The 14981-nt window shown below is 49.0% G+C and overlaps 1 protein-coding gene across 1 annotated transcript; it reads left to right on the top strand.

Annotated features, from left to right (window-relative positions):
• The first annotated feature begins 6744 nt into the window (after positions 1-6744).
• selenoe (selenoprotein e) lies at positions 6745-13365 on the top strand. Its single transcript, XM_078421599.1, has 4 exons — positions 6745-6862; positions 8452-8528; positions 10449-10527; positions 13088-13365. Exons 1-4 carry the CDS (start codon positions 6746-6748, stop codon positions 13229-13231), a joined length of 417 nt encoding a protein of 138 aa, XP_078277725.1. The 5' UTR covers position 6745; the 3' UTR covers positions 13232-13365.
• Positions 13366-14981: the final 1616 nt, after the last annotated feature.

Below are 14981 nucleotides of genomic sequence, written 5' to 3'. Positions count from 1 at the left end.
GGAATGGCTTCTTTGAAGGAGTTTGGGGTCCATCTCTTGCAGCCCAGACAGAGGCAACCTGACTCCACCCCACCATCTGGTGGCTGCTTTCATATTACATAACATAACATAACATAACATAACAACACTTTATTGTCACTCGGCACAACACCGAGCGAAATTTCAGCAGTCACACAAAATACAGCAAAAAGAAAAGAACACAGGACACCCGACCCCAACACAAACATCCATCCCAGTGACTCCAAACACCCCCTCACTGTGATGGAGGCAACAAAACTTCCCCTCTCTTCCCCCCGCACCCACGGACAGGCAGCTCGACCCCTACCGAGGCAAACGACACGCACAGCCCCCGCAAGGGGATGGAAGGCCCCCCGGCCGAGCCGCCCCGGGCACCGAAACGTCCCGCGGCCACACCGGGCGATGTTAAGTCCAACGGCCGAGCCGCACCGGGCACTGAAACGTCCCGCGGCCGAACAGCGCTGACGATGTTAAGTCCAGCGGCCAAGCCGCACCGGGCACTGAAACGTCCCGCGGCCACACCGGGCGATGTTAAGTCCAGCGGCCGAGCCGCACCGGGCACTGAAACGTCCCGCGGCCGAGCCGCACCGGGCACTGAAACGTCCCGCGGCCACACCGGGCACTGAAACGTCCCGCGGCCACACCGGGCGATGTTAAGTCCAGCGGCCGAGCCGCACCGGGCACTGAAACGTCCCGCGGCCAAGCCGCACCGGGCACTGAAACGTCCAGACAATCATGTTCTACCTCTGGATCGACACAAAATGTAGTCCGTGTCCAGAACGAGCTTGCAGAGGAAGCTATCGATGTGGATAAAAAAATATTTTAAAAAGAGATTTGGGCAGATATATGGATAGGAAGGACTTAGAGGGATGTGGGCCAAATGCAGGCAATTGGGACTTGCCCAGTATGCCATCTTGGCCAATGTGGGCCGAAGGGCTTGTTTCCGCATTGTACGACATCTTGACTCGATGGACCTGGGATTTTTTACTGAATGATACAGAATGGATAATTCTCTGCCTCGCACATGTGCATCCCCCAATTGTGGAGCGTTTGGAGGCTGACAGTGATTCACAGAGATCATCGCTTTGTGAGAGTAAAAGAACAATTTTTAAATAAAACGAATGGTAGGGTAAGGAATTGTAACAACATTGAAAGGATGTTTGGACATGTGCATGGATAGGAAAGGTTTAGAGGGACATAACAATAATAATACATTTAATTTATATAGCGCTTTTCTGGAAACTCAAAGACACTTTACAGAGCAAACAAGACATAAAAGTAAATAAACAAACAAAAGATTTGTCCTGACGGAGAAGCGGTGAACAAACAGCGCCAGCGTCCTCTCACGTCAGGGTCCGGCGTAAATGGTTGACAATAAACAATAAACAGTAAATGGTTGACAGTAGACAATAAAGAACACAAGACACACAATTACAGTTTAACACAGACAACCATCGCAGTGATTGCTCCAGGCACACCCTCACTGTGATGGAAGGCAAAGAAAAGTCTTATCTCCTCCTCATTCTTCTCCCGCGGTCAGGCAGTCAAACTGCTGCCTCGAGGCGATCGAGGCTCCCGGCTTTTGAAACCCCCGCCGGACGATGGAAGGCCCCAGGGCTGAGCCGAGCAGGCCGATGAAGGTCCTAAGCCCCTACCGGGCGATGGAAAGTGCCGCGGCCGAGCCACGCAGGGCGATGAAGGACATGGGCTAAACGTAGACAGGTGGGACTGTGTAGATGCGACATCTTGGGCAAGTTGGGCCGAAGGGCCTGTTTCCATGCTGTACGACTCTGTGACTCGATAACAATGTGCAAACCACGATAAAGCTTTGAGCAGGGACCTGAGGTAAGAAGTGCTTCTGGGATAATAACATGTACATCCCCACAGCAGGGAAAGTGTGAGCGCAGAACAGGGCAGGACCTTGGCTCCTCCTCGGCACCTCGGCCCCCTGGAATTGCCCATCTCATTCCCTGAGATATGGGGAGAAAGCAGGAACGGAGTGCTGATTCTGGATGATCAGTCATGATCATATTGAATGGGGGTGCTGGCTCGAAGGGCTGAATGACTTACTCCTGCACCTATTTTCTTTGTTTCTACGTTTCTTCCCCTTGCAAGATTCACCCGCAAGACACGAGTGGAGAAACCCTTCAAACGTCATGCCCCATGCTTCATCATGAGTGGACCAAAGTCACCCAGTTTTAAAGAGACAAACGCCTGATCTGAGAAACAAGGAACTACAGTTAGGCACAAAGTTCTGGAGTAACTCAGCGGGTCAGGCAGCATCTCTGGAGAGAAAGGATGGGTGACGTTTCGGATCAGGACCCTTCTTCATCTGAGTTATTGCAGCACTTTGTTCAAGGATCTGCAGATGTTGGTTTATACCAAAGACAGGCACAAAACGCTGGAAGGACATTTGAAGGATTGTTGCAATGTCTTTTAAATGTTCTTTTAGTATCCCTGTGTGGTACCTCAGCTGCACGGAGGCAGAAAGGAAAGCTCTACAGCGGGTAGTCCATAGAGCTCAGAGGGCCATCGGAACACAGCTACCAGACTTGGAGGGCATCTACAACACACGATGCCTCAGAAAAGCCACCAGCATCCACAAAGACTCTTCACACCCCTGCAACAGTCTGTTCGAACTCCTTCCATCGGGCAGACGATACAAGGCCTTCTACGCCCGCACCTCCAGACTCAGGAACAGCTTCATCCCCAGGGCCATAGCTGCTATGAACCGGTCCTGCTGAGCCGGATGGCCACAACGCATAGATCAACTTGCACTTTACCCTGTCTAAAAACTGTTACAATTGTTTCGTTCGTTGGGTTGCTGTTAATTACTTAAATTATTGCATCGTATGGGAGGCGCATTCCCAATCTCGTTGTTCCCCTGGGTACAATGACAATAAAGATATATTGTATTGTATTGTATTGTACCTCAGCTACCTTCCCTGGCAGCTCGTTCCATATACCCAACGCCCTCTGTGTGAAAAAAATGACCCTGCGTTTCCTATTAAATCTTTCCAGTCTCACCTTAAACCTATGCCCTCTGGCTCCTGATTCCCCTACTCAGCATAAAACAGTGTGCAATCACCCTATTAATTCCCCTCATGATTTTATACACCTCTTAGAAAGTAGGATAACATACAACTAGTGTGAATGGGTGAGCGATGGTCGGCATGGACTCGGTGGGCCGAAGGGCCTATTTCCATGCTGTATCTCTAAATTTTACTAAACTATAACTGAAACTAACCAACACGGTAAATTTGTCTTTGTTCATTTATTCTCCATTATTGTCATTTTCTGATTGTTTCCTGAACTGAGTCACTTAAAGCCTAACCATATCAATAGACAATAGACAATAGTTGCAGGAGTAGGCCATTCGGCCCTTCGAGCCAGCACCGCCATTCACCGTGATCATGGCTGATCATCCACAATTAGTACCCTGTTCCTGCCCTCTCACCATACCCCTTGACTCCGCTATCATTAAGAGCTCTATCTAACCCTCTCTTGAAAGCATCCAGAGAATTGGACTCCACTGCCTTCGGAGGCAGAGAATTCCACAGATTTACAACTCTCTGAGTGAAAAAGTTTTTCCTCATCTCCGTTCTAAATGGCCTACCCCTTATTCTTAAACTGTGGCCCCTGGTTCTGGACTTCCCCAACATTAGGAACATGTTTCCTGCCTCTAACATGTCCAATCCCTTAATAATCTTATATGTTTCAATAAGATCCCCTCTCATCCTTCTAGATTCCAGTGTATACAAGCCCAGTCGCTCCAGTCTTTAAACATACGACAGTCCCGCCATTCTGGGAATTAACCTAGTGAACCTACGCTGCACGCCCTCAATAGCAAGAATGTCCTTCCTCAAATTTGGAGACCAAAATCATATCGTAGGGATATGGGTCAGGGGCAGGCAGAGGAGATTAGTTAAACTTGACATCATGTTCAGCACAGACATAGATTGATTGATTGATTGATTGAATTGATTGAAAGATACAGCATGGAAATAGGCCCTTCAGCCCACCGAGTCCACACTGACCATCGATCACCCGATCACACTAGTTCTATGTTATCCCACTTTCTCATCCACTCCCTACACACGAGGGGGCAATTTGCAGAGGCCAATTAACCCAGAAACCTGCATGTCTTTGGGATGTGGGAGCACCCGGGAAAATCCATGTGGTCACAGGGAGAACGTGCAAACTCCACACTGGCAGCGCCTGAGGTCAGGATCGAACCCAGGTCTCTGGGGCTGTGAGGCAGCGGCTCTCCCAGCTGAGCCACTGTACCACCGTCAGGGGTGAGAACATGGATTTAGATCAGCTGCATATAATGCAAGGCCGGGTCCTCAATGACTGTTGTGGGTTGCTGTTGGGGATGGGGGCGAGTTGGGTCACTCCACCACTGGCACCCAAGACAGACACAAAACGCTGGAGTAACTCAGCGGGACAGGCAGCATGTCTGGAGAGAAGGAACGGGTGACGTTACGGGTCCAGACCCTTCTTCAGAACCCGAAACGTCACCCATTGCTTCCCTCCAGAGATGCTGCCCGACCCACTGAGTTACTCCAGCATTTTGTGTCTATCTTCGGTGTAAACCAGCACCTGCAGTTCTTGCCACCACTGACATCTTCTGCCACATATCCTCGGAAAGAAAACTGCAGATGTTGGTTTAAATCGAAGTTAGACACAAAACGCTGGAGTAACTCAGCGGATCAGGCAGCATGTCTGGAGAGAAGGAATGGGTGACGTTACGGGTCCAGACCCTTCTTCAGAACCCGAAACGTCACCCATTCCTTCCCTCCAGAGATGCTGCCCGACCCACTGAGTTACTCCAGCATTTTGTGTCTACCACATATCCTGCTTGGTTTGTGAGCAGACATCACCACCCAGTGGACATAGTCAGTTCTGCAGTTCCAACAGCCCACTCAGAGAATCAGCAAATGTTATTCAGGAGGGTGAAGAAGGGTCCTGACCCCAAACATCACCTAGCGATGTTTCCCAGAGATGCTGACTGACCCGCTGAGTTACTCCAGCACTCTTGTGTCCCATATTTTGTAAAGCAGCATTTGCAGTTCCTTGCAGCTAAATATATCTGTCCAAACGTCTTTTCAATATATATATATATTCCAAAAATTGTTTTAGAGATACAGCGCAGAAACAGGCCCTTCGGCCCACCGGGTCCACACCGTCCAGCGATCCCCGCACATTAACACTATCCTACACCCACTAGGGACAATTTTTACATTTGCCCAGCCAATTAACCTACAAACCTGTACGTCTTTGGAGTGTGGGAGGAAACCGAAGATCTCGGAGAAAACCCACGCAGGTCACGGGGAGAACGTACAAACTCCGTACAGTCGGCGCCCGTAGTCAGGATCGAACCTGAGTCTCCGGCGCTGCATTCGCTGTAAGGCAGCAACTCTACCGCTGCGCCATTGTAACTGTATGCACTTCTCTAGCTGCCTCTGGCAGCTTATTCCAGATACGGTCTACAACGCTGAGTGGAATACTTCCCCTGAAGTCCCTCTTAAATCTCTCCCATCTCGCTTTAAGCCAATGCCCTCCGATTTTGGAATCCTCTACCCTGGGAAAAGGACTGTGAGTGGTTCATTGTATCCATGCCCCTCGTGATCTTGTACATCCTAATAAGGTCACTCCTCAGCCTCCTACACTCCAAAGTCCCAGCCTATCCAACCTCTCCCTATAATGTCTGTACGGAGTTTGTACGTTCTCCCCGTGACCTGCGTGGGTTTTCTCCGAGATCTTCGGTTTCCTCCCACACTCCAAAGACGTACAGGTTTGTAGGTTAATTGGCTGGGCAAATGTAAAAATTGTCCCTAGTGGGTGTAGGATAGTGTTAATGTGCGGGGATCGCTGGACAGTGGGCCGAAGGGCCTGTTTTCATGCTGTGTGTCTGAACTGAAGTAAACCACCGAGCCCACGCCGACCATCGATCACCCCCGTTCACACTAGTTCTATGTTATCCCACTTTCACATCCACTCCCAACATACTAGGGGCAATTTACAGAGGGCCAATCAACTTACAAACCCGCACGTCTTTGGGATGTGGGAGAAAACCGGAGCAGCCGGAGGAACCCCACATGGTCACAGGGAGAACGTGCAAACTCCACACAGGCAGCACCCGAGGTCAGGTGTGAACCTGGTGTCTGGGTTACTCCAGCTTTTTGTGTCTATGTTCGGTTTAAACCAGCACCTGCAGTTCCACCCTACACATTGCTGTTATATTTTGTGCCTTGGCTGCCAAATTCGAGGTACAACACCTTGTTTAGTTTCTGCTGGCGTTCGATACTCACACCTTCCCCTTGGGCCACTGTTCTGGACTGCAGCCACGTTATTTAAAGCTGGCTGCTTGCTGGCAGGAGCCGGCTCCAGGTTCGGCTTGTGGAGCTGACGTGGAGCTGACACAGAGCCTGTGGTGAGAAAGAGATTAACCTGCCACCTGTTGCAGGTGTGGGAACCACCTCGCTGTGGGCCAATGGCCCTGAGGCCAGCGTGACCTCACCGTCAACAAGTCCTCCTTCACCAACGCTTGCCCGACACGTTCCTCCCCTGCAGCTGCTCCCCTCCCTCTGCCCCAGCCTCTGCCCCAGCCTGTTACTAGACCAGGCTCTGCCACGTATCCTCCTCCTCCTCCTCCTCCTCCTCCTCCTCCTCCTCCTCCTCTTCCTCCTCCTCCTCCTCCTGCTCCTTACTCGGTCGGCCTGAGATGTCGGGGCCGCTGCTCCTGTGGGCTCTGTTGCTGGCTCTACCCCACACCAATGGGCAGGGGGAAGATTGGACGGTGGATCAGCCAGGACTGGAGATAGCCCGAGCTACACTGGCGGTGAGTCTCTGCTCCATCCACGGGAGGGGGAGGAACATAGAACATAGAACATAGAACATAGAACATAGAACATAGAACATAGAATGTACAACATTGAACATAGAACATAACATAGAATGTACAACATTGAACATACATAATAGAACATAGATCAGAGAACATAGAGCATTGAATATACAACATTGAACATAGATCATAGAACATACAACATCAAACATAGAACATAATCATAAAACATAGATCGTAGAACATAGAACATAGAATATACAACATTGAACATAGATCATAGAACATACAACATACAACATCAAACATAGAATAGATCATAAAACATAGATCATAGAACATAGATCATAGAACATAAATCATAGAACATAGAACATAAAATATACAACATGGAACATAGAGCGTAGAACATCATATATACAACATTGAACATATAACATATGTAATATAACAGAACATAGATCATAGAACATAGATAGAACATAGAGCATGGACATTGAACATAGATAATAAAATATAGATCATAGAACACAGACGTAGAACATTGAACATAGATATATGCTGAACATAAACATATAATGTGGCAGAGGGCACAGAAGCTTAAAAGTGCGCCCCACCAGACTCAGGGACAGCTTCTTCCCAGCTGTTATCAGGCTTCTGAATGGTCCTTCCATCAGCGAGGGTGCTGTTCGATTCACCTCTACTCCCATTGCGAACATTGGACTTTGTCTGTGGAACTGATGCACTACGATACTGAGAACGATATTCTGCACTCTGTATCTTCCCCTTTGCTCCACCGATTGTACTTGAGTTTGACGTGATTGTATTTATGTAAAGTATTATCTGATCTGATTGGATAGCATGCAAAACAAAGCTTTTCACTGTACCTCGGTACACGTGACAATAACAAACCTAAACCTAAACATAGAACAGAACTGTGCAGCACAGGCCTGTGCTGAATATCTGATCTCCCTGCCTGCACGTAATCCACATTTCCCTGTTCCCTGCATATCCAAAAGTCCCTTCAACCGCACTATCGTATCTGCCTCCACCACCTACCATAGGTACCCCTGGCAGCGCGTTCCAGGCTCACACCACTCTCTGGTGAATTGTACAACAGAAGAACCCGTAAACATCTGTTACTCTAATCAATCCCACAGCAGGGAAAGAGAAAGTCATCAGTTTTGCATTATCGTCACATGCACAGAGACACAGTGAAAAGCTTGTTCTGCAAAGCTATCCCGTTAAATCACACTGTCCATGAGGGCAATAGATCCTCTTGTGGAGCAGCACGCAGAGAGTCGCCATCTTGCAACTTCCAAGTCTCTGAAAAGTCCGATCTTGGCCCAAGGAGATCTGCAGTTGCTTATTTCCTCACCTTAAGGGCCGGTGTGGTGGCGGCACTGGATGGATGAAGTAGGGGTCGGCCTGGCCCAGCGCGATGCCATCGGCTCCTTCCACCGCCGCCCCGTGCAGCTGCCGCACGCCGCGCTCGATCCGCTCGCTCGCCCGGCTGCTGCAGGGCCTCCCGCGGCCGTCTCCGCCAACACTGCAGTACCTCCCATTGTGATTTTGTTTTGCAGGCTCCCAGTTTGGTCGGATGATCAATTAAGAAGATGCCAGAACTCTATCAGTTCCTCATGGACCGCTTGGTATTGTAGTATCCTTCAGAACGGCAAGACGTGTAATGAAAAGTCAGCCCCTTCTCCCATTTACCTCAGGGACTCAAGGCATCTGATCTTCCAGATGCAAGATGTCCAAACTCAGGATTAATTGCTGAAGACTTCAGTAATATCAATGGGCATTTCTATGTACCTATCACCACCAATTACAATCAACTTTACTTCAAGAGATAAGTCAAGGCTGGGGATTAATGTTGGCATCATTGTTCTAATGAACCCATGTGGAATTCTCTGCCACAGAAGGTAGTTGAGGCCAGTTCATTGGCTATATTTAAGAGGGAGTTAGATGTGGCCCTTGTGGCTAAAGGGATCAGGGGATATGGAGAGAAGGCAGGTACGGGATACTGAGTTGGATGATCAGCCATGATCACATTGAATGGCGGTGCGTACAGGCTCGAAGGGCCGAGTGGCCTATTCCTGCACCTATTTTCTATGTTTCTATGTTTCTAATGGAAGCCTTTAACAGCCGCTCGTAACTCCATCCTCCCCGTTTTCGAGAGAGTTTATTTCCCAGATTACAGTCGTGGCCAATATTTTAAAAGGCAGATGTGTGTTTTGAGATGTCCTGTGGGACAGAGTTACAGGAGTGGTCTGCACAGCTTACAGATACAACATGGAAACAGGCCCTTCGGCCCACCGAGTCCATGCCAACCATCACACCAGTTCCATGTTATCCCACTTTCTCATCCACTCCCTACACACTAGGAGCAATTTGCAGATGCCAATTAACCTACAAACATGTGCAGAGTACAGGTACAGAATACATCTTCTACACTCGCCCTTTAAATACTTCCTAATCAGGGATAATATTCTATCTCCCTACTCGAAAAAGCCCGGAATACTATTTGAGTTTATGACTTCTCTGGAATTGGCAATCGGTGTGCAAGATGCCAGATCTCTGCGAAAGTCCATCGGTAACAGCTTTCAAGACTTAAGAGTCTGGCGTGAAAAATGTGCAGGAAAAAGTGCAGAGAAGATCGACGAGAATGTTGGCAGGACTCGAGGGTCTGAGCTTTAGGGAGAGGTTGAGCAGGCTAGGACTTTATACCTTGGAGCACAGGAGGCTGGGGAGTGATCTTATAGAAGTGTATAAAATCATGAGGGGAATAGGGAGGGTGAGTCTTTTACCCAGGATAAGGGAATCCAGACCAGAGACCATAGGTTTAAAGTGAGAGGGGAAAGATTTCGTACAAGCCTCAGGGGTACCAGAGGGCCGTTGGGTATATGGAACGGTGCCAGTGGAGGTAGTTGAGGCAGGTACTATAGCAACATTTAATAGACATTTGGACAGTAACATGGATAGGAAAGGTTTAGAAGGATAAAGAACGAGGGCAGGTTGGACTACTGTAGATGGGGACTCTTGGTCAACATGGGCAAGTTGGGCAGAAGGGCCTGTTTCCATGCCGTATAATTCTACCACTCTATAAATCTGAATCATAGAGCTGTACAGCACAGAAACAGGCCATTTGGTCCATCTTGTCCAGGCTGACCAAGTTGGAATACTGGGCTATTCTTACTTTGATGGGAATGCAAGGAGAATAAAATGAGTTAGGTTTGGATTAATGTGAAAATAGGTACCTGAGTCAACATGGGTTTGGTAGGTCAAAGGGTTTAGTTCCAACTAATGTCTCTGTGACCACGTGAGACCATTGTGGTAATGTCCCTGTAATCTCTACCTACCCCACTGTACTGCAGAATGAAGTCCCTCCAACCACTTTCTCCTCGGCCCTGTTCTTCTCCGAGCTCTCACCTCCGCTCCAGGTGGGGCCGAGGTCCCAGATTTGCGGCCTGACTTGGATTGTCAGGTGTGGCCACGAGGAGTGGTCACGAAGGGGAGGCTTCTCCTCCATTCACTGCTGACGGGTCTCACGGACGATTTCCTTAAACCTATCTTCCAGTCACAATCTGAAGTACGAGCCGCAGGAGATCCAGCAACCACAGATGCGTTTCTACAACCTGAAGGGTGACGTTGTGAAGGTTAGTTTTTCTTTGCACTTATACGCAACATTAGTGCCAAATCCTCGTTAGATGCCATGGGACACCGGGGATCAACTCCCCAATGGGGAAAGCATCACGTTTTTGAGGGCGCGGCGGTAGAGTTGCTGCCTTACAGCGCCAGAGACCCAGGTTCGATCCTGACTACGGGTGCTATCTGTACAAGAGTTTGTACGTTCCCCCTGTGTCCTGCGTGGGTTTCCTCCCACACTCCAAACACGTACAGGTAAATTGGCTTAGGTAAAATTGTAAATTGTCCCCAGTGTGTGTAGGATAGTTTTATTGTGTGGGGATCGCTGGCCGGTGCGGACTCGGTGGGCCGAAGGGTCTGATTCCGCGCTGTGTTTCTAAACTAAAGGAACTAGTGAAGAGGGACATGAACCCCCCCCCCCCCAACCCCCCCACCGAGCCGAGGGTTCGAACCACGCGTGGCTCGCCACCAGGGACCGCCACACTAGACTAGTGGCGCAGCGGTAGAGTTGCTGCCTCACAGCCCCAGAGACCCGGGTTCGATCCTGACCACGGGCGCTGTCTGTGCGGAGTTTGCACGTTCTCCCCGTGACACAGTCCCTGAGGTGGCATCTATGGTTTGCCGGCACAAGATGTCTGTATCCAACTGTGTTATGCCTCTGCCTTGCAGAGATAAAAAGGAACGATGCCGCTTCGAGATGATGCTCGTCAATGCTTCAGATCACCAAACTAACAAAGAATAGAGTTGTTTACTGATGCTGCATCGAGGAAGTCAAGGCAGTCCTTTGTTCCCCTGCTGGCTCTTTGAAAACACCATCCAATTAGTCCTCTTCCCTTCGTCTTTTTGGATAGCTCTACTATTTTTGTTCCACTTAGTTTCGTTTTTAGTTCAGTTTAGTTTATTGTCACGGTGTGCCGAGGTACAGTGAAAAGCTTTTGTTAAGGTGCTAACCAGTCAGCGGAAAGGCTATATGTGATTAAAATCGAGCCGTCAAAAGTGTACAGGGACAGGATAAAGAGAATAATGTTTAGTGTAACATTAAGTCTAGCAAAGATAGTCCGAGGGTCTCCAATGAGATAGAAGGTGACTCAGGACTGCCCTCTTGATGTTGATAGGAGAAGAGGCCCTTCGGCCCACAATCTCTATGCCGAACATGATGCCAATCTTCACCATTTGTTTCAATCATTCCCATATGTCGACTAGACAAAAGATTCAAAGCGCTGGAAAAATTCAGTGGAGTTCCTTATGTCTACATCCTTCATGCAAACAAACCTCCCTTCCATTGACACTTCATGCTGCCACAGCAAGGCCACCAGCATAATCAAGGACCAGTCTCACCCCGGTCACTCCCTCTTATCCCTACTCCCATTAGGCAAGAAGTACAGAAGTGTGAAAACGCACACCTTCCCGATTCAGGGACAGTTTCTTCCAAGCTGTTATCGGGCGACTAAATCATTTTTATCACAAATTAGAGAGTGCTCCTGGCCTCCCGTCCACCTCACTGGAGACCTTCGAACTATCTTTAATCGGACTTTACTGGATTTTATCTTGCACTAGACGCTGGATAGAGCTCTTAAGGATAGCGGAGTCAGGGGGTATGGGGAGAAGGCAGGAACGGGGTACTGATTGAGAATGATCAGCCATGATCACATTGAATGGCGGTGCTGGATCGAAGGGCCGAATGGCCTCCTCCTGCACCTATTGTCTATTCCGTTTATCCTGTATCTGAACACTGTGGATGGCTCGATTGTAATAAATAATAAACTAAACTAAACTAAAACTAAACTAGAATGGGTTTTTAAGGACAAATTGGTAGTTTGACCATCTCTGTGGCAGTTCAATTTCCCTCATGGGATAAATAACGTTCTATCATATCGTTGTCGCATCTCTGTGGCTAACTCTGGCTCTTTTGTAAAACTAATCATGTATATATGGTCTTTTCACTGACTGGAGAGTACGCAACAAAACGTTTCCCATTGTACCTTCGGTACATGCGACAACGATAGGCTAAACTATTTGTCAACTAGAAAAAAGACACAGAGGGGCCGGAGTAACTCGATACGATACGATACGATATGATAGAACGTTATTTATCCCATGAGGGAAATTGAACTGCCAACAGTCATAAAAACACAAGATACATGAAACATGAAATCAAATGTGATGTGTGGAAAGTATTGGGGGGATGTGCAAAGTAGACAGGGGGGTGGGGGGGGAGGGAGGGGAGTCAGTCTACCCCATGACAGAAGGGGGAGGTGTTGTACAGTTTGATAGCCACAGGGCAGAAGGATCTCCTGTGGTGTTCTGTCCTGCAACTTGGTGGAACCAGACTGTTGCTGAAGGTACTCCTTAGGTTGACCATTGTGGTATGGAGGGTGGGGGGGGGGGGGGGGGGGGAGGGGGCTTGGGGGTGGGGGGGGATGAGCTGTATTGTCTAGGATGCCCTGCAGTTTGAGGAGCATCCTCCCCTCTAAGACCCCCTCCCATGTTTCCAACACAGCAGGGTTCCTGGTGTCTATGTTGTCAAGTCGAGTTTGTGCCCTCAACCACTGCCGGATGTTCCTCACACAGAGCCTGCCCGTCCGGGACATGACGGCCGATGAGATCTCCGGCCTGCTCGAATCCTTGGGGTTCTACAAGAAGCCAGCCAAGGGGGCCGAGGTCCCGGAGGAGTTCCAGCACTTCCCCCTGAAAGCACCGCGCGAGGAACTGTAGGCCAACTGGTGTCTTGGTGGAGGTCCTCCAGTTGAGACAGGAACATCACTCCCGAGAAGCACGGATGACGTCAGGGTCCAAAAAGCAGTCGGCTGCCGGGACTCCAGCAGAATGTCAGCTTCTTGGTGGGAGCAACACTGATGCTCTTTGTTCCGTATTAAAAAGCCATGTGTTTAACTTTGGTCTTTGGAGGGTGCTCAGTTTTTGGCTGCATGCGGTGAATCGATCAATTCATCGCCAAGAGGTCCACGCTAAAGTACATCCAGATGAAACAGCTCAGGGGTGAGGCCGCAAGGCACAGTCCCATAATACATCGCCCCGTCAGTGGTGGAATGCACGCTCCCATCCTTGGAAAGGAAATAGTATATCAATCTTCCCCTGAAAGGTTTTAACATGTCGCTGGCAATAATCAGCAAGGGAAGTCTTCTTGTTGGTCTGGTACTGTTATCTCCGTGGATGTCTCCCAGCCACCCCAGGCAAATTCATGCACCATTCCGGGGATAGGTGTCATGGAGTCATTGAGTCAAACAGCACGGAAATAGGCACTTCGGCCCAACTTGAGGAGGAATGTCTTTAGCCAGGGGGTGATGAATCTGTGGAATTAATTGGCACAGATGGCTGTGGAGGCCAAGTCAATGGGCATTTTCAAGGCAGAGATTGACACATTCTTGATTAGTAAGGGTGGCTGGGGTCAAGGGGGTAAGGCAGGAGGATGGGATTGAGAGCAAAAGATAGATCAGCCATGATTAAAAGGCAGAGTAGACTTGATGGGCTGAATGGCCTAATTCTGCTCCTATAAGTTCTGAAGTTGTGAACTTGCCCATGCCAATCAAGATGCCCCATATGCACTAATTTCACCTGCCCGCATTTGGACCATATCCTTCCGACCATTTCCTATCCACATACCGGTGTAACTGTTTTCCAAATGCTGCTTTAGTACGTGCCTCAACTACTCCCTTCTCTGGCTGCTCGTCCCCATACGCCCGCCACCCTTTGTGTGAATGGAGCTGGTTATCAATGGACATTCATGCATCCCCATGGAAGTCTATGATGGCCTACGATAAACCAACAACCTCTCCATTGCTGGCCAGAGAAGCTGAAAATGTTCACTCTTTGTTTGAGAATGCGAAGCGGTACCTTCTCTTTTCCAAAACATTCATCGTGGAAGTTGATTACCGAAACATAGAACTTAGAGAACAGTAGATTTTTAAAAAAATATTTTTTTAGATTTAGAGATACAGCGCAGAAACAGGCCCTTCGGCCCACCGGGTCCGCGCCACCCAGCGATCCCCGCACACAATAACACTATCCTACACCCACTAGGGACAATTTTTACATCTGCCCAGCCAATTAACCTACTTACCTGTACATCCTTGGGGTGTGGGAGGAAACGGAAGATCTCGGAGAAAACCCACGCAGGTCACGGGGAGAACGTACAAACTCCGTACAGACGGCGCCCGTAGTCAGGATCGAACCTGAGTCTCCGGCGCTGCATTCGCTGTAAGGCAGCAACTCTACCGCTGCGCCACCGTGCAGCACAGGAACAGGCCTTTCAGCCCGCAATGTCTGTGCCGAACATAATGCCAAGATCAACTTTCTTATCTGCCTGCATATATAATCCATATGCCAATCCGAGTGTCTCCTAAATCCTTTTCCATCAGCTGGGGCTGTAATATTCATCACCAGAAGTTCAAGTTTATTTCAAAGTACAGTGCAAGGAATTTGGTGAAAAGCCGATTGCGTGGGCTTT

This window comes from Rhinoraja longicauda, chromosome 25 (genome assembly GCF_053455715.1).
Source record: "Rhinoraja longicauda isolate Sanriku21f chromosome 25, sRhiLon1.1, whole genome shotgun sequence".
NCBI classification, from domain to species: Eukaryota; Metazoa; Chordata; class Chondrichthyes; order Rajiformes; family Arhynchobatidae; genus Rhinoraja; species Rhinoraja longicauda.
Note: the sequence above shows the minus strand (reverse complement) of the source record. Positions and strands in the feature narration are given on the sequence as shown.